This window comes from Galendromus occidentalis, unplaced genomic scaffold, assembly GCF_000255335.2.
Source record: "Galendromus occidentalis unplaced genomic scaffold, Mocc_1.1 scf7180000077465, whole genome shotgun sequence".
In the NCBI taxonomy this organism is placed as follows: Eukaryota; Metazoa; Arthropoda; class Arachnida; order Mesostigmata; family Phytoseiidae; genus Galendromus; species Galendromus occidentalis.
The window spans coordinates 148,070-167,230 of NW_003805453.1; the positions used below are offsets into that span (position 1 = coordinate 148,070).

The 19,161-nt window shown below is 51.0% G+C and overlaps 1 protein-coding gene and 1 long non-coding RNA gene across 3 annotated transcripts; both read right to left on the bottom strand.

The window, feature by feature from the left end:
- Nucleotides 1-2,336: 2,336 nt before the first annotated feature.
- On the bottom strand, nt 2,337-6,206 carry LOC100900638 (baculoviral IAP repeat-containing protein 8). Of its 2 annotated transcripts, none has more exons than XR_001951193.1 (3): nt 6,101-6,206; nt 3,872-3,919; nt 2,337-3,759 (listed from the first exon to the last, which is right to left on the bottom strand). It is a non-coding gene; the product is annotated as a baculoviral IAP repeat-containing protein 8 (long non-coding RNA). The 2 variants fall into 2 exon arrangements; XR_145517.2 differs by lacking the exon at nt 6,101-6,206 and adding an exon at nt 4,094-4,288.
- Nucleotides 6,207-8,244: 2,038 nt separating this feature from the next.
- On the bottom strand, nt 8,245-10,721 carry LOC100902359 (uncharacterized). The gene is made up of 5 exons (XM_003744396.2): nt 10,616-10,721; nt 10,076-10,223; nt 9,698-9,851; nt 9,266-9,481; nt 8,245-9,150 (listed from the first exon to the last, which is right to left on the bottom strand). Exons 2-5 carry the CDS (start codon nt 10,210-10,212, stop codon nt 8,245-8,247), a joined length of 1,413 nt encoding a protein of 470 aa, XP_003744444.1. The 5' UTR covers nt 10,213-10,223; nt 10,616-10,721.
- Nucleotides 10,722-19,161: the final 8,440 nt, after the last annotated feature.

Consider the following 19,161-nt stretch of genomic DNA (forward strand, 5'->3'; position numbering starts at 1 on the left):
CGGGAACCTAACTAATGTATTCAGCGCATTTTCGATTAGCGCCGACGCCAGAAGAATTCTATCGATTTCAAAATCAGATTCATTTTCTCATTTCTGAGACGGTCAGCTTTCGAATCTGAATTGACGCATCATTATGGATGACGTACCGCGAGCTCTTCTGGCAGCGCTCGGCGTGACCGCTCAGTCTTCTCTTCACTTGCTTTCTCTGCCGGTGGAAGCCCTCCCCACTGATCCCAAGGCCTCTGGAAGGCCGAGCTCCCTCGTCACATGCAGAGGTTATGGGCAAGCACCGCTCATTCGCGAGAGGGTCGGGGGGAGCTTCAATTCAATTTGCCGTCGGAAATCAGCCATCGGGATCTCGACTCTTTGACCGAGATAGTCAAGGACTACGAGACCTTCGGCGAGGGTCAGCTTGAGCACCGTTCCGAAGGAGGGCCGTTTCTTCACGAGATCCGGAGCTAATCTCAAGAGCAGAAAAACCAAATGCATGTCGGACACTATTGCCACTGTTAACCCATGCTCTTTCTGGAAGGCTCCGACTATGGTTCTCCTGATCGGCCCTTCGAAATCTTGCTGGAACGCCAAGGAGCCAGCGACTACGAAGTCCAAGTCGAGCTCAGCCATATCGTCAGTCATTTTCTGAAGGCCTCGATCTTCCAAAATCGAGAAACAGTCTATTAAGACGGCTCCCGCACCATCCCGGACTGGTCCTTGCTCGAGACTGGATAGATATTCCTCCGTGATAGCGTTGAGTGCTTCTCGGTTCCTTATGCTGGACTCGATCGCAGCAGTAAGAGCGTCTTTGTCGCCGTCGGAGTATTGCTCGAGAGTCTTGTATAATAATTTCTATCTCCCAGGCACTCTGGTTGGACTGCACAGGCGGCACCTTCGAGAAGTTCAGTGAGGGAGTCTTTGCAACGCTGACTGTCGCTGTATATGGCCTTGCTTATGGGCACGTTCCTGAACGTAGCGCCCAATTCTCGCATCCTTGTCCTTCCGTCTTCGGTGAGTTCTCCGAGCCGTATCCGTTCCCTACCGAAAGCCGATTCAAACGGGGGGAAGACTTCCAATGGGAACCGCTGTCCATGTCGGATAAAATACACCACTCGCATCCTGTGCACCGACGGGTAACAAGCGTCACCTACGCTCCGCGGCACGAGGTCGACAGGATGACAGCCGCGAGTGTGGCACCTTTCCTGTTGTGACGGGGATCTTCGCTGTCTTTACCGCAGGTCACTGCCGCCGATCCTTGCTCTCGACAGTATTAAGCAGGTCCTACGCGAGGGATTCCGCGACTGATGCGCCAAAATGATCTCGAATTCGGCCTTCCAAGTAATCCGGTGGACTCCTTACGAACAGCGATGACTGAGCCACCGATTTGTTTCCGCTTCGCAGTCGTACATCCTCAACCGAGATGAACCGTTGCTCATGATAGAATCGTGGGTTCGACGATATCCCTTTCTGGACGATCGACTGCATCATATTAATAAGTCTGAGCTGTCCAGAGATGGTGATCCGAAGCGGAACCAATCGTTCGAGCATTTTTTTTGGACTTCCGCAACTTAGAGAAACAAAAAACACTCACGATATCCTTCTCCGATCTCTCAATCAGTCAGTTGATCTGGCGATCCAGCTATCAGCAATGCTGTATCTTACGGTGGAGAGGTGAGGGAGGATACCGAATTCATCATCAGAACTCAGCGAGCTATCGAGCTCGAATAATCATTCTCGAGGTCTGTCAACAAACCACAAATGATGCCCTCTTTTCGATTCTTTGATGAATCTATGTTATGCATATGATCAATGACCATATCGATACATTACCATATCTTGGACGCCTTCGTTCACGCCTCTGTACTTTTTCACGACGCTCCCGAAACTTGATATATTCCGATAGGGCTGAGACGATCGCCTCTCGCGACCATGCGTCCGGGAAACCCAAACCGACTTCGGGAGGAATCATCCTCCCCTGATGATTAAAACATTTTTACTTCTGCTGGAACAGATTGTCTTGAGGCTCGGATTTGAAGGCTCGGATTTGAGGCTCGGATTTGATTTTGGTGTCACTCGATTGGCTGCTTCGGACTTCAAGAGTCTGACTTGTTCCTTCGATGGAGGGAGATCGCTTTCGATCCGATGAGAGCTCCATCCTGCCGAGGTGGGCGACATTGCCTTCTCGGGGCTCTACGATGGTGCTACATGTGTTCCGCCCGGAGCAGCAAAGCTCACCTCCAGAACGAAACAGACGTGAAAGGTCAGCGAATCGCAGTGCTCGAACACTCGTGGAAAATCCATTGATGGAAGAAGAATAGAAAACATGAGTCGACGGGTTTCCGATTCTCCGGGCTCGATGGTCGACTCGATTTCCGCCCTGCGAAAATCAGAATCTTCATTGAGATCTTTCGCAACCGCGGGCGGCCCCGACTTTCCATGTTTATTGACAAAAATCTTGGACTGTTGAAGAATATATCAATTCATGAACACTCTCAAGACATGATCGACTCTGTGTCTGCACACCGGACAATCCGTTACCGTCGCTGCACATTTGAGGCAGGCTACCATATGGCCGCAAGGCACGAATGCCGCCCCTCTCTTGTCATTGAGGCATACGACACAAAGCATTTCCTCGTGACTTTGGTCGCTGCTCTCCTGAATAGCTCGATCCGGGGGGCCTGATCCCGTCAGGGGCTTCAAATTAAGGGTCGATTCCAGAAGAGCCGCGAGCTCCTCAGGCGAATTGAATCCTCGCTGCTCTCGGACCATGAAGCTCTTCAGAGCGACCCGGACAACACTTCGCTGGACACCTTCTTTCTCGATTTTCGCGGACTCCTGGCTGTTCATTATGATATCGAGCTCGTTCGCCAGTGCCGGTGATAGGGCGGGCTCCGTGGAATCTTGGCGTTTGAGGTCTGAGGCTTCGGGGTTCCGCCTCGCCAAAGCCGCCTCGACGAATTCGCGGCCCTTGACTAGGAGCACGAACTCGCAATCTGGATACCAACGCGCGTGTTCGTGCCATGGGTCGTCGTCAGCCTGCCAGCCACACAATCCGCCTCCGCATTGGAAGCATTTTGTGAAATCTTGTACTCCCAGACTGAAAAGTCCTGATTCCGCGAGCCTACTCTTATCGATGCCGCCCGTCCAATTTTCGAAGGTTCGGAGTCGAGCGTCCGTCGTCACCATGTTCTTGTACTCAGGACCGCGATGTCTGATGAGGTTTCTCTCATGCCCGGCCTCACGTTCCTCGCTTAGAGCGTAGTCCGGTGGATTCAAGACGAAGGGACAGGTTACGGCGAGCTTCGCGTGCTCGTCGAAAACATTGTCAACGCCGACCCAGCTCTCGACAACTATCCGGCAATAAGCACATTGTGTACGCTGATCTGTTCTCCGATAGAAGAATCCTGCCCTTGCGAGACTTTCTCTAAGGTTAGTGTGAACGTTCTCGAATGACTTCAGTCGTTCCGAGAGCGACTGCATGCGCTGCAAGGTGTGGACGAATCGTGCGTGCTCGCAGCTAGGCTTTTCCACGAGGTGCTCCACAATAACATTTTCCGGAACCTTATCCAGCGTCAGACCACAGGAGAAACATTTCAGGCATTGCTCTTCTACGAAAAACCCCAAGTCCGCTAGCTGCGGGTCGAAAAGGTTCCCGAATGTAGCGAGACGATCCTCGATGTTGCGGAATCTCGGATGTGCGCTTGTGCTGGGAGTCCCGTCGGGGCTGCTCGTCGAGTCCACTCTACGCCGCACGCTTGAAGGCTCCTGGGATCCGAAAGAAGAAGAAACTCTCATCAGTGTGAAATCAATAGGCATCGAATGGATAGGGAGCTCAGGGAACAATATTCCTTAAATAAAGATGTACCTAATGACTCACCAATTTTGAAGTCAATTTGAATGCTTGAGGCTCTAGGCTGACCGTTTGCTGAAATGAAGCAGAGACAGGACCATGTTCATTAATTGAGCGTACCAAAGACCAGGCTCCTACCGACGATCGATCATGCATGCGGAGAAAGCTCGAGTCCTGATGGGATTGATTGAGTTGAAATTGAGATATCTCGCTCAGCTAGAAGTCGCTTCCGCCGACAAACTCGCTCACTTTCGACAAGCATACTGTCCTGGGGCTCATTCTGGCGAATAAAACAGAAGTTCCGAAATTCACGAGCTCTCACTAATTCGTAAACTCGAAGCCGGTCGTGGTACCCCGAACATGTGAGCTCCCACTCACGAGCAGATCACAACGCTTGACGGGAAGCATCGCTCAAGCCGTCGGTCAGCGTAGCAACGCGCGGTTGTGAGAGGAAAAATGAGTTGATAAGCTCTTGTGTGTTGTCAAAGGCGCGCCCACTGCGCTCAAGGGTTGAGGAATTACTATCCGTGACGTAAGACTCTGGATCAAGTTGTTCATTCCGCCCGAGGATCGAAGGACAAGGAGGAATATCGCGAGACTCCTCACTGCTTGATTGACAAGTCTTGCTGCATGAAGCGGAACAGGTCGGTCGACGGCGTATGCAACATGTGCGATCCCACCGGGGTCGATTTCTTGAATCAACCGGATCCTGCTCCATGTGGATCGTACACGATGCCGTCGAGATCGCGACCTCAGCGAATTTCTTTCTCGCCGAACTCTATTTGCGGTCCGAAGAGGAATCAATTGGGATAAGTTCGAAGGTATTAGGTGATTAAGGCCGCTGGTCCCGTAGATCGATACAATGGCGTCATGCTTCAGCGAAATAATGTGAACGTGCTCGCGAATAGAAATCAGGAACAAAGAGAGGACGGGAAAACCCTGTCAAACGGGATGCGCTCCCGCTCCCGACTGCGGAGAAAGCGCTCTATCGCTTTCGTCAAAGCTTCGCCTTAACGATTCCAGCTCAAGCTTTTTCTCGGACAAGCTCCACTGAAATGAGCGCGATTCGCGAAGTACCTCCTCTTGAGAATCGAGCCGGAATCACGAGGACGGGTTGCAACCCCGGAGCTCTGTCGTTTCCACGATACTTGAATCGAACTCGATGAGCTGATTTCGAGACTTATCGGCGCGATTTAATGCTGTCTTGAGAGCGTGTTGAGCTCATCCAGAAGGAGCGCGGTCGTGCTTACGCCGGTGAGTACTATAGTCAATGAAGAGAGCACCGCCTGCCAGAAATCACGAGTGGGCGTCTCGCAGCCGTAGGAGGCGATCTATAGTTAGTGGCCCATGGTCAGATGTGGTAAAACTCTTCCAGAATCATTTCAATGCCAGACTGGTAAGCTGACATTCCTTCCCGTCAGTTTCGTGAATGACCATAGAACCAAAGCTCCGGAAATGTCAATATTTTGCGGACTTGAATCGAATCTAAGGCTCACTTCACGAACAAAGTCTATTCTCGGTCGCGATTGCTTGCATAAACGAACTCATCGCAGACAAGACTTCAAGCCGATCGAATATTACGAATGGAGAGCAATCACGCCGAGGGATCCAAATTGAGATCCACATACGTCCTCCGGAGCGATCAAAGAAACACTCTCAATCAAACGCTCGATTTTCCGTGACTGAGGCAGGTTGTCAGGGTGGAAGGCAGGTGAAACTCCGCAGAGAATCTAGAATATAAGACTAATGCGCTCTTTCCTTCGGATGTCAAAATTATTCTGACTCACTCTTTAGCGAGAGATCGCGAGGATTGTCCAACTCGAAACACACGCCTGTCTCAGATGAGGCTTTACTGCGCGATCCGACTGACAGTTCCACGGGCAACAGTTTCGGATGGCGAGGGAGAATGTCGTGAGTTCATAGTCAACGGGGAGCACGAATCGCAGCTTTCCAGCTATCTGGCGTGCGCGTTCCGACTGGTGAGTCTCGTCGGTGCTTCATTGGGTGAGAAGGTAGAGGAACTGATCGGGCCAAGGACGATGATTGTTGATGGAAGCAGAAAGACTTTCATCTTCCAACGCATCTAAACTAGTAGTAGTAGAAGTAGTAGTATAGGAGCCTTCACGCATTGGTGGCTCCGGAACCGCTGTTAACCATTCAGTCTATTGGCACACGGATCACACGGCAAGCCCGGCTGCCAAGGCTGCCGAAGCAACGAATTCGTCTCGGAGTCGCGACGGGAGAATATTCACAAACCATTTCCAGAGGACACTACAGGAGCGTGACTCGTGACGAGCGTGAATTTCGAAAGATATGCCCTCGACTGCGCCTACTTAGCTCCGGTTTGCCGACTAACGACCTTAGGAAATTTATATTATGCCTCGGTCTGTTCACTGCCTGGAATGCAGCGAGAGAGTCACTGTTCCTGAATCTCTATCAACATCGTAAATGACTTCTCCCCGGATGGGAGAGCGATTGGAGAAGCGCCCCCGAGTCCTCGAGCGAAGGAGCCCGAATGTGTAGCGGAGTCTCGATGCTCGTTCTCACCTCTTCCGTCTTCCCCAACGCAACTTAACTCTGTCTCGACGAGTATATAGCAGACCGTGCCTCTTCTGAAATGACCAAGGAATAGCTTGACCATCGATGACAGATTGCAGACGAGCTAGACGGAGCGAGGCCAAGGCGGAGCGAACAACGGAATGAATGGACTAAAAAAGAGGGTGGATTCGATTGTCGACAATCGGAGAGGAGACTCTCAGACCAGTTAATTTTCCGGAGCTGCCGTTCATCGCTCACTCTCTCGGTCCATGCTCGTTTGTGAGCGGTCGAGTGGTTCCTTCATGGCGGCCTTCATGTTTGGTCAGCGTGACACAGACATAATTTGTCACAATCACGACGATCCAGCGTCCGCTTTTGTCAGCTGTGTCATCCACTTACGCTTTACGTTTTCTGCTTTCAGCTCGTCGGGACCGAAATCTCGCTGTGTGCATTGAAATCCCTCCCCTGACCCGAATGCCGATTCGAGGTGACAGCGATATGCGGCGCCTATATTGAAACTTCGCCTCCCCGTTAATTCGGTAGCGAAAATTCACGGAAAAGCGGCTCACGACTCGGAAATTCATTCATAGCTTCCGATGATGTCATACGAATACACTCGACCCCTACTCCATCCGATCAGGCGGCGTGGGATTCATTTCATTTCGTCGATTACGAGCGTTGATTTCTTTGAATGAAATCGTCCTTCCAGAGGAGTCGAACGATGCTCCTCCCTCTCAAGTCGAGCTGTAACATTGGCCGATTCTCGGCGCGATTCTCTGGGTTGCCGATATTAGTAGGGTCAAGCCTGATGCCCGAGGAAGATATCTAACTCCTTCATAAATGCGGCTCGCACCCGAATGACGTGCAGTTCCGGAAACTGTGAATCGAGAGCTCCGACTAAATATTCCTGTCCTTGGACGGCTTTTTCCTCGGAGCCTCCCCGATCGCTGTCCGTGCCTCATATCGCCTTCTTATCAGTTTTTCAGTGCCTTTCTGCCTGCTTTTTTCCTGGTTTTTCAGAGCCTGAACTTCGAACCTCCCCACTCATTATGGTGACGTTTCTGGGAACCCCCTCGATTTGGACTTCGACGATGTGCAGCCGCAGGTACAGAAGCTCCCTATGTATGACCTGTTTCATAGTAGGCCTTTGGGTTCGCGATTACACCCAGTTCGTGGACTATAGAATCCGAACTTTGGATTGAGGGGCAAAAAAGCTGAGGAGGAGCTGCGGAATATCATAGGCTCAAGGAAGGAGAGCTCGATGCCGAATGATTGCCGAAGAGTCGATGCTTGTACCTTCCCATACCCATTTATCGGGAGCTGAGGGTGAAGAAGAATGGAAAATAAGAAGGAAATGCGCTGCTAGTTCCAATGAATGAACCCGTCCGGCCGACTCATGATGAATTATCACACCACCAACAGGTCTCCGAATGCGGAGTCTCGCACAGTCCTTCTCTCATGCCTGCCGTCTCGCCGGTGGGATGGAAAATACAACTCCTGTAGAGCTTGCTATCCCAGCATGAGCATTGCGTATAAGCGCTCTCAGATTTCAAACGGTACGTAGATATTATTCGGATTCAATAAAGATATCGATGGATATCCGAACATTTGAGTCCGCTCTCGGGCCAATCCAGTATTCCTACGCCCAGCGTTCAGGGAACTTTCGAGAGTACACATGATGAGTATTTTACAATGAGCTTCTCGACACGCCGAACTTCACGAAAGAAACGTCGGTCTCGGACTCCGACATTCATCGATATGGGGAAGCATCCATTGCTGGTAAACGTCGATTGAAAGACTCATGAAAGACTCCATTTATCAACGATGGGGATTTAGATGTATCATACAGGGTATTTTTCATTTCATACAGGACGATCCACCGGACATTGGAATAATCTCCGCGGATCCGTTGCTTTTTGTAATGCCACGCAGATATCTCCCCAGCCGAGACCGGCTTTCTTCAGGGGCGCATCGAGAGCAAGACGCACATCTTTCGACATCTGTCCTTCACCACCTGCTTTTCTGTCCAGCAACATCATAATGAGAGCGAACACAACGGCTATTTCATTATGGCGGACCAGGCAATTTTCGTGGGTCAAGTCGAACGTCCGCAGTAGCTGGGAGATATCTCTCGCTAACGTATGGGCCGGCGTTTGCATCAGAGAGGAGGCGGTTGCTACCAATGGGGAAATTCGATCGAGAAGAATCTGCTCTCTGATTAACCTCTGCTGATGTCTGTCAACATGCGGCAGGACTGGCTCGGAAGTGTGAGAGCTTTCCGGGAGTTTCAGATCACCTGAGGATTCTCTTGATTGACAGTTCTTCCCCGCAGACTTGAAACCGACCTTCCTCTTGCGAGTGGGCCTGCAGGGTACATTCCTCTCTGGTTTCTCCAAGGACGACTCCTTCGCGGCTCCCATATCCTCATCTTCGTCTTCGTACGTTATCCCTTCGAGTTTCTCCTGCTGAGCCAGAAATGCATTCAGCCGGATGTAATCCGCCATACGATCGTCGGGATGGCGTCCGGGAGCGGTTACGCCCTGGTCGTATTGAGCTCGGAGTTCCAGAAAGCGATCTTCACCGACGATGTGGTGCAGAGAGGCGATTGTAAACCATTCACAGAGCAGCTTTTCAAGTTTCTCGACCGTGAATATCTCAGGCGCAGTCATTTCTTCTCGCCTGGGGACTGGTTCCGTGCGTGGAATTGGTGCGTGCTGTGTACCGTCCCGGAGTGAAACTCGATCGACACTCTGTGACAGATGCTCGATCTGGAATGGAGAGAATCGCTGGCCTTAGGGGTTGAAGCTGTGGGTGAAGGCTGGAGTTCGGGCAAGAACTTTGACAGAGTGAATGTTTCCGGAGCCGAGTAGCTCCCTTCCTCACCTCTTTGGCAGAAATCTTTTCTGGTTCAGGGAGGAGGTTTCCATCGAGGTTCCCGCCTTTGGGTATGTTCCGATCGTCCTCCCGTAAATTTATTTTCCTGCGATAGGGAGCCTCGACCATCCATAATGGGAGCTCGCTCAGCTGTGACTTCAACCACTCAGAGTTCTCCGCGCATCTGAGACTACAGAAAATTCGATGCTTCTCCGTTGAATATACCTGAAACCGAGACGTCGAGCTCAGATGAATTTGAGGTGCTCCAGGAACATTTTGATCTGACTTTGTCCCCAAGCTGAATGACGAATCCTTGAAGGAAAATGAGCAAACCCCATTCGCTCTGGCATTCTAACCGAGAGGACTCGGCCCGAGTCCCTCCAATCGTTCCGCATCGAAGTCGGCGACAGCTCTCTATGCATGAGGGGAGGGAGGACTGACCTTTTTGGAGCGCACACAAATCTTGTACTTCGGCATCTTCAAGTTTTGCGAAGCAACAGGATTGTCGCATACAGGATAGCCGCAAAGCTCGGCAAGGGCGCGTTCCTCTGTACAGTCCTGATAGCTTTGTTGCCACAAGTTGTTGCAGTGTTCTCTGGATATGAAGGAATCGTCAGTCGATCGAGGTACTTCTATCGTCGGGAAGGAATAAGGAGAGAAGACTTAAGTCCACGGAGATCAATGGTTCACTTCACTGACAGTAGTGAAGGTGCGCGAGGAACAATGTTCAAATTTCCCCTGACAGAGAGACTTATTTGGCCGAGGGTGATTACCGACCCGCGCACGAGAAGGAAACAAAAGCTTGAATGGAGCACTCACAGTAGTTGGCTCTCGCTGATGTTTTTCTCTAGAAGAGCCTCGACACTCTCCAACGACTTCTTATCCAAATCTCGTTTGGCTTCAATTCGTTTCCGCAGCAGTTCGCTGGTTTTGCCGTTCTCGGACGTTGCTGCCATCTCTCACGGAGCTGGAAGATCATTCCTCTGCGTGAATGGAGACTCGGAGCCCGAGTCACTCGCTTGTCAGGGAACCGGAGTTCCTATCCGTTTCTGTGGCAGGAACGAATCCGTCGTCGTCGTCGAAGCACATCGGCACATGTCGCGGGAGAGAGTGTAAACAAACAACCGCCACTGCGTCTTTCCCACACCGCGCGATAACCGCTCACAACTGGGCTTACGTGCGAATACTTCTCGAATTTTCCAGGGAAACGAGATCGGAGCTTTTCGTCAAGCGGACGAGCACGTCGGGAGGACGCATGAAGAATTGCAACGCGACGTCTGCCCTTCTGCGCCGTAAATCCTTCGGGCGTCGCTAGCGGAGAATCGATGCTGAAACTCCTCTTCGGATTAGCTTACTCACCACTCGAACGCATTCTGATGCGGAAGTGGAGGCATGCGGTTCCCGGGGAGTTTCAAGCTATTCTGATTCGTCCCGGAACAGACCCCCGTACGATTGAAACGTCATTGGGGGCTGTCATAAGCAGAGCGATAGGACCTCGTTTCCTCAGCGCGATGAACGCATTTTCAGCGCGCGCGACCTTCGCCGTTTCGAACTCAAGGTTTCTTTCTCTTAGTCTTTCTCGCCTTCCGCCAATCAAAATCTGCGATATTGGGATTCGATTATGAGCCAGCGGGCTAAGAGCAGAGCTCTCGCGCGACTCGATGCTGAGATAGAAACTTCGGCCATCAGGTGATCGGTGATCAGAGTGAAAAGTTCAGTACACTCCCTCTCCCAGAGAACCATCCTCAAGAGAGGCTCAGTCCGAAATCTCGTAAACAAAACTAAAAACTGCCAGAGCAGAAGGGGCTCAGAAAAGGCTCCGTAGGACACAGAACATCTGCGTCAGCATCTCCGATGCCATCGAGACACGCTTGACGCCGTGTGAGACGATCTCAACGCTTGGAAAGGTACTATTCCTCGCTTTCGATTAATATTTAGTATCGAACGAATGAGTACCGGATGCTCGCCGGGAATTTCATCAGTGAGGGATGAGGATCCCGCCTCTCTGGATGCCGTTCTCGCGGCTCGGTCTCATCGAGTCTCGAGCAAGTACAATTTTCTGACCGACCGAGCGATCAGTCAGCCGCTGTACGGTAGATAAGAGACGAATCGCTCGAGGACCAGAATGCCCTTCGGAGTTTGATCAAGATACGCGCAAGAAGATACTTCTTGTCTTGGCTCCGCGTCTCTCACCAACTAGTTTGAGCTCTGCGATTTCTTTGAAGGGACAGATCCAGCGATTGAGCATGGGTCAAGAGACGCATTACCCGAATGGAGCGACTCAGTATCGTCGCTTCCGCAAAGATCAGATTGCGAGCTGGCTGATTCGGAGAGGTGGAGGAAAGTTCATGGATCTTCCACTAGGGAGAACGCTTTCGCTACGGATTGCAAGCAGCTTTTGCTCAGAGTTGTCGTGGATGAGCGGTCCATACTCGACGAGGTAATACCTTCCGTGCAGATTCCTCGAATTCTCGGACCGAATTCGGGTGACATCCTCCTCCGAGCGCATCAATTCGCCCTGCATCATTCATTCATGAACCTTTGGTTCTGCGACTTCTCTCAAGAAGAAGTGTACATAGAAGGTCTCTCCGCTTCGATGAAGCAGCTGCAACACATTCATGAGCGTTCGGGGAGGCGAGGTGTTCAGAGCATATTCTGATACAGCCGCCAACGACGAGTACCATCCGGTTCCTCAGCTAATGGGGCGCTCGCTCCAGATGGCTCGAGGAGGCTTCGCCCGGGAGGAAGTCCTGCTCTCTCTCTCCGTCTCCGCTCCAATCAATCGATTCCGATTCTCGTATACAATTTCGCGGGGATCGAAGCTAAGAATGGCGGAGGGCCCTCGAGACCAGAATCCAGATTCTTCTTCACAACACTCGCTTCTCGGAGGAATTTATTTCTGTTCCGACTCTCCACGGGAAAGAGCTTCGGAAGAGCAATGATGATTCAATGATGACGAATTACAATTTTCCACTTATGCTGCAGCTGTGAAGCAGCGGCTGGATCCTATCGAAGCGAACACTCTTTCTCATCAGAAATAAACATGTGGCTGTCTTAGTCCCAAGAGGGTCATAGAGACATCTGTTTGGCATTCATGAACATCGAGCACTCAGCAGAAGCGTACTTGGAGGAAGAGGGCAGGGCGGGGGAGCGGTTGCCGCTTGAGACCTTTGGTGACCTTTAAATGAAGTACCGCGCCCTTCCCGTCCCCGCCTTTCCGGAGAGACGAGGCCATATTTATGTCTCCTTGTATTTTCAGGCTGGAATCTTCGTCTTAGAATGATCTCTAATCGATACACTGAATTCTACCCCGATGGAATCGACGGCCTGAATGGGAACAACACCGAGTTCATTCTCGGTTTGCCAGCTACTTCGGATACCGTATTCGAACAGGTGCCTATATCATTGATGGATTCTTCGACATCCCCGTCCGGGCGACCCAAGCGCCAGGCTTCCTCGAGAATTAGCGACTTCGTGGCAGCTGAAGCTCAATTGATAAAAGATACAGTTAAATACGCGAAACTCTCAAAGGGAGCTGAAATCGAAAAACAGAACCAGAAGCCCCATATTCAAGATCGGATCAATGCCGGGGCGGAGTTCAGCATCGGGTCCTCAGATTCATCCGATGGATCTTTGAAGAGAGCCAGGAACACCTATCCTTGCTGTTACTGTGATGCGACATTCCCTGGCATTGAGCTGCTCGAGCACCACATTGAGAGCCATGTGAAACCGCTACCGCACATCTGCGCCATCTGCAAGCACTCGTTTTCTTCTCGTGAGACTCTCGCGATACACGAGGCTTCTCATTCCCAAAATCGAAAGTTCTCTTGCCCCTCGTGTCCGATGGCCTTCTCCCAGAGGGGGAAATTGAAACTTCATCTCCGCACGCACAGCGGAGAACGTCCCTATAAATGTACGCACAACACCTGCATGTACGCTGCCGCTCAAAAGGGTAATCTTACCGTTCATATGCGTGCTGTGCACGGAATACACTAGGAGCATTTTAAACAAGAAGCCCCTCAACGAGAAATCACTTCTATAGCTGCTGAAGGGAGAAGAAACCGGGGATACTCCCGGCTCAGTAATACTGACGTCCTCTAGTTCCATGGGCCCCAAGGAACTTGTTAGCCCACGCACCAAGAGTCTCAGTCAGAGACTCGGGGACTGTCGTTCGAGGAAGTAAGCGGGAAGTACGGGTAATATTTCCTGTAGTGCAGTAAAAGCTCGTTACTACGAACACGTAGGGACCGACGAAACTGGTTCGTTGTACCCAGTGTTCGCAGTAACGAATGCCGCTCAGCACTATCCCTATGACGAGCTGGCCAAAGGAGGAGAAATTCCTTGTTCGTTATACCGAGAAATTCGTTGTATTGGGGATCGTTGTAACGAGCTTTTACTGTATATCCCGTCGATATCTGGGAATACTTTGCCGAATCTTTCATGTGATACTTGTCTTCGTACTCGGCACGACCAATCTCAGCATTTTACAAGGGAGCTCGTGACTGAAACTTCATCTGTCGGAAATAAATTTTACGGTTATTATTTTTTGAAAGAAGCTCCTTACATTTGTCCAGAATCGGTTTCGGCAGGGCGAACATACGATTTCTCATTGGAGGGGGCCATCTCGACTTTCGGGGGAGGGGGCACGGCTCCGGAATCATGACGCGCCCCCTCAAAGCCTACGCTTCAGCATTAAAGTCCAGAAAATCCTGGGGGAAATTTTGACGACAAATGAAGAATACCTGTTAAATGACAGGGACAGGGAAAACACCGGTATGGATAGTATGGAGCTGATAAGTAGGACAACGTGCTGCTCGCTAATATGTATTCTCATTTTCACCGAAGACGACGAAGCCCGTTACAGTTTAGAATCTAGAAGGACGAAGTTGAGCGCGGGCTAATCAGCTATGCTGCGCGATATTCTACACCCCCCTCGCGCAGACCCCTCGCCCCTACCCGCTTTTTCCGGAAAATCTCATTCGCTTCTAGTGCAACCCGAGCCTTCCCCTGCAGAACTTGAACTTCTCGGACAATAAACTCTTGGTGAATATGTCGGCTGTCATCTCAGCCGTAGGAAGGTGCAGGATCGTCACCGACCCCTCGGTAACCATTTCTCGAATGAAGTGGTGGCGTAATGCGATATGCTTCGTTTTCGAGTGATACACGTTGTTATCACAGAGAAGTATAGCTCCTTTGTTATCACATCTCGATATCAACGGACGCTTCACGCTGACGCTCGGTAGTTCTTCGAAGTTCAGTAGCCACCTTATTTCCTGACACGCTGCTGAGCATGCCATATATTCTGCCTCACTAGATGAGAGGGCAACGGTTGGTTGTTTCTTGCTCATCCATGAGATGCAAGCCCCAGCGAGAATAACAGCGTATCCTGTCGTGGATTTCCGACAATCCAGACATCCTCCCCAATCGGCGTCGGAGGATACTTCGATCTCTGTCTTGATATTGCCATCGAAGCATAGCTGGAGATCAATCGTTCCTTTCAAGTAACGGAGAATCCGTTTGACTGCCGACAATGCGCCGATATGGGATCTGAACAGAATTAACAGGTTATGGGCCCAGGCTCGAACCAGTGAATGTGATCAAAACATCGGGAAGTGTGGAGAGTCGTGTGAAATATTTAGTATTGTGAACATTGTGCTTCTCAAGATTCACGATGCCTCCGAGGACGAGATCAGGGTTAAGGTCAACCGAATCGCGCTCTTCGTCGGGAAATCGAGAACCTACTACGTCTACGTCTGCGTCTACGTCTACGTCAAGGAAACGATCGAGCAGGAGTTCCACGGAACGTTCGGAAGACCAAGAAGCAATACCTTCAGCACCGAAAAGAAACACGGATGAAGACCGTCCCAACATCGTAGAAGAGTCTGATAGGAGAGCCACGACGTCAAGCACGGCAAATGTAGGGGTTCCATCATCTCTTGAGGAGCTTGAAGGAGCGTCCAACTATCTCGACTGGAGGTTCTTCATGGAAGCACACCTTTTCGATTGTGATCTTCGGGAATATGTGGATGGTTCTAGAGCCGACGAGAGACAAGCCAAGCGAGCACGCGGAGCCATAGTGTCCGGTGTGAAATCGCATCTCGCCTCAGTCATTCGCGATTGCAACACCGGTAAAGAGATTTGGGATCGTCTGGAAAGCATGTATCAGCCGAAGGGACTTTATCGACGAGTCGCCCTCCTAGAGGAGCTCACTAGCCTGAAATTCAGTGACTGTCCGGATATGGAGACGTATATCAACAGGAAGGCCAGCCTCGCTCAGAATCTACGAGCCATCAACGGGAAGATGGACGATTCCACGCTCGCAGGCTCGATTCTGATGAAGTCACCCGAGGAGTACTCGCCGCTTATACAGAGCATTTCGAAGTCGGACGAAGTCACTACGGAGTTCGTGAAAGAGAGGCTATTAAGCGAAGCATCTCGCCAGGCGTCGCAGAAAAAAGAATCCGCACTGGCTACCGCTAGAGCGGATGGTAGGCGACCATACCGACGCACAGAGCAATCAGGTGGTGGAACCTTCCGTCGTCAAGAAGTCCCCAGTAGAGCATTCTCTGAAAGACGTCCGTTCGATGGCGAATGTTTCAGGTGCGGGAAAATGGGGCATTCGCGGAGGTTCTGCAGAGAACGCATCGCACAAGCTAGAGTGGCTGAAGCGGAGCGAAATCCGAGAAAATCATCAGGTGCAGAAACGCGAGAAGAAGAGAAGCATACCGCTCAGTTCGAGCGCGTTTTCAAGTGCTCATCATGACGCCCGGATGAGTGGTTCATCGATTCCTGGGCCACAGCACATATGACCGGAAGAAAAGAGATATTCGTGTCAATAACCAGTGACGGAAGGAATCGGAGTGTGGCAACTGCAAACGATGAGATATTGCCCTCAGAAGGACTGGGTGAAGTGAAGATAAAGTGCTCGGTGGATGGAGTGAAGAGCATGATCAGATTGACCGACGTATTGTAAGTCCCCCGGCTCTCAGTCAATCTGATCTCGGTTTCGGAACTCACGGGGAAGGGTTTCGAGGCTTTGTTCGCACGGCGTTGCGGAGAGCGAGATGAACGGCGTTGCGAGGTACGAGATGATATGGATACTCTATGCGCTGTAGCAGTTTTTTGCGATAGAGGTCTATATCGGTTGGATGCGTGTTCCGTAGACAAAGGTTCGGAAACCAGGTCCGGCTTTGGCGACCCGGAGGTTGTGGGTATGGATGTTGTGTTCGAGCGACCGGGAGAAGGGTCAGCCCGAAAGGTCTCGGCGGTCGGCGAGCGACCGGGGGCAGGTTCAGCCTGGAAGAGCTCGGTGGTTGGCGAGCGACCGGGGGCTGACCGGACTCGAAACAGCTCGGCTGGATTGATGGAGACAAACCCAAAGCAGGGAACGATCGAAGAACAGTCGAATTACGTACCATGGCACAAGAGATTGGGTCATCTGAGCGCTGAAGGAATGAGGAAATTGGCGAACGGCATGGTCAAGGGTGTCAATGTGAAAATTCCGAACGAAAGTCCCGTATGCGGACCATGTGCAGAAGGGAAACAACAAAGAGGGAGGTTCCCTATTTCAACTTCGATCACTGCTGAATAGCTGGAAAAAGTACACAGCGATGTGTGCGGCCCCATGAGTGTTCGAAGCATCGGAGGCCATCGGTACTTCATAACATTCGTAGACGATTTCACGAGGATGTCAACGGTATGCTTTATGAAGTCGAAAGCAGAAACACTCGAAAAGCTAGTCGACTTCATACGCCATGCAGAAAGGGAGGCAGGTACACGGGTGAAGGTTCTGAGGACAGACAACGGATCGGAATACGTGAATCGGAAGGTATCAGGCTTCCTGGAGGAAAACGGCATTCGCCATCGAACAACGGTAGAATATTGCCCGGAACAGAACGGGTCGACCGAAAGAGCGCAGAGAACATTAGTCGAAAAAGCGAGATCAATGTTATCGAATGCTGCTCTTGATAAAATGTATTGGGCGGAAGCGGTGAATACCGCATGCAAGCTCAAGAATGTGAGCCCAACAGCCGCACTGAACGACAAGTGCCCGGAGGAGGCGTGGACCGGGAAGAAACCAGACCTGAGCTTTCTAAGAATCTTCGGTTGGCTAGCGTACGCCCACATACCGAAGGAGCTAAGAAAGAGATGGGATCCGAAGTCAAATCGCTACATCTTTGTAGGCTACTGTTCCTTGTCGAAGGCATATAGGTTGATCCCGATTAGTGACACCACTCGGATCCACAAGGCACGCGACGTGATTTTCGACGAGAGCAAAATGGCATCCACAACGGGCAGTCAATCATCCCAGAGGGAAGGACCGGTCTCCCGATGGAATTTCACCGCAGAGCCCGAACCTCCCATGTCAAGCCCGAATGGTGAGTGGGAGGACAAAGAGTCGCGGATCGACGACTCCTTGAGACGACGCTACCCCATGCGCGTTCGTGAGCCACCCGCTTGGCAACGAGATTACATCTGCATGTGTGAGCAAAGTAGCACCTCCAATTACGATGCTCCATCTACGGTGCAAGAAGCTATGGCGAGTGAAGAAGCTGAGGAGTGGAGGTCGGCCATGGAGAGCGAGATGGCTGCCCATAGAAAAAACGGAACTTGGGAACTCATCGAACGTCCGAAGGGAACAAAGGTCATCACTTCTAAGCGGGTTTTTCAACGGGAAAGGAATAGTGAAGGACAGACTACAAAAGTGAAAAAGAGGCTAGTGGGACGGGGCTGTTGTCAAACGAAAGGAGTAAACTTCACTGATACTTATTCTCCCGTTGTGAGGATGACCACTCTCAGACTCCTATTCGCACATGCGGCGCAGCAAGGATGGTCAGTTCATCAGCTCGATGTAGAGACAGCGTATCTTCACGGGACATTACAGGAGAAGGTTTCAATGGAACAGCCAGCCATGTTCGAGGAGGGAGACAAGGTCTGCTCATTGAAGAAATCTCTATACGGATTGAAACAAGCGGGGAGAGTTTGGTTCGAGACGCTAAACAGAGCTCTGAAGAATGTTGGAATTCGAAGCGGACAGATGTTGTGACTCGATCGAGAATGGGTCGCAAGTCCTCATTCTGACCATTTATGTCGAAGATTTCCTCCTCTTCACGAATAATCCTGAACTTCGAAAAAAGATTACAGCAAGCTTAGGGAAGGTTTTCCCCATTAAAGACTTGGGATTGGCCACTCACTGCCTCGGAATAGAAATCACCCAAAGACCGCGTGAGAGGATGATTCTACTCGATCAAAAGGAAACTGTCGCAAGGATTTTGAAAAGGTTCAGAATGGATGAGTGCAACCCAGCAACGACTCCGATGGAAACGAGTCAGGCTTCGACTAAGAAGACTGAGGATGACCAGTCCACGGATGCACCTTACCGAGACGCAGTGGGTTGCCTTCTACATCTTTCCCAGACGACACGACCGGACATAGCTCACTCTGTCGGCGAAGTTAGTCAATTCTGTTCAGATCCCCCCTCGGCGCATTGGACGGCAGTCAAACGGATTCTCCGTTACTTGAAAGGAACGATTGATCTCCAGCTATGCTTCGATGGCAATATCAAGACAGAGATCGAAGTATTCTCCGACGCCGATTGGGGAGGATGTCTGGATTGTCGGAAATCCACGACAGGATACGCTGTTATCCTCGCTGGGGCTTGCATCTCATGGATGAGCAAGAAACAACCAACCGTTGCCCTCTCATCTAGTGAGGCAGAATATATGGCATGCTCAGCAGCGTGTCAGGAAATAAGGTGGCTACTGAACTTCGAAGAACTACCGAGCGTCAGCGTGAAGCGTCCGTTGAGATTGAGATGTGATAACAAAGGAGCTATACTTCTCAGTGATAACAACGTGTATCACTCGAAAACGAAGCATATCGCATTACGCCACCACTTCATTCGA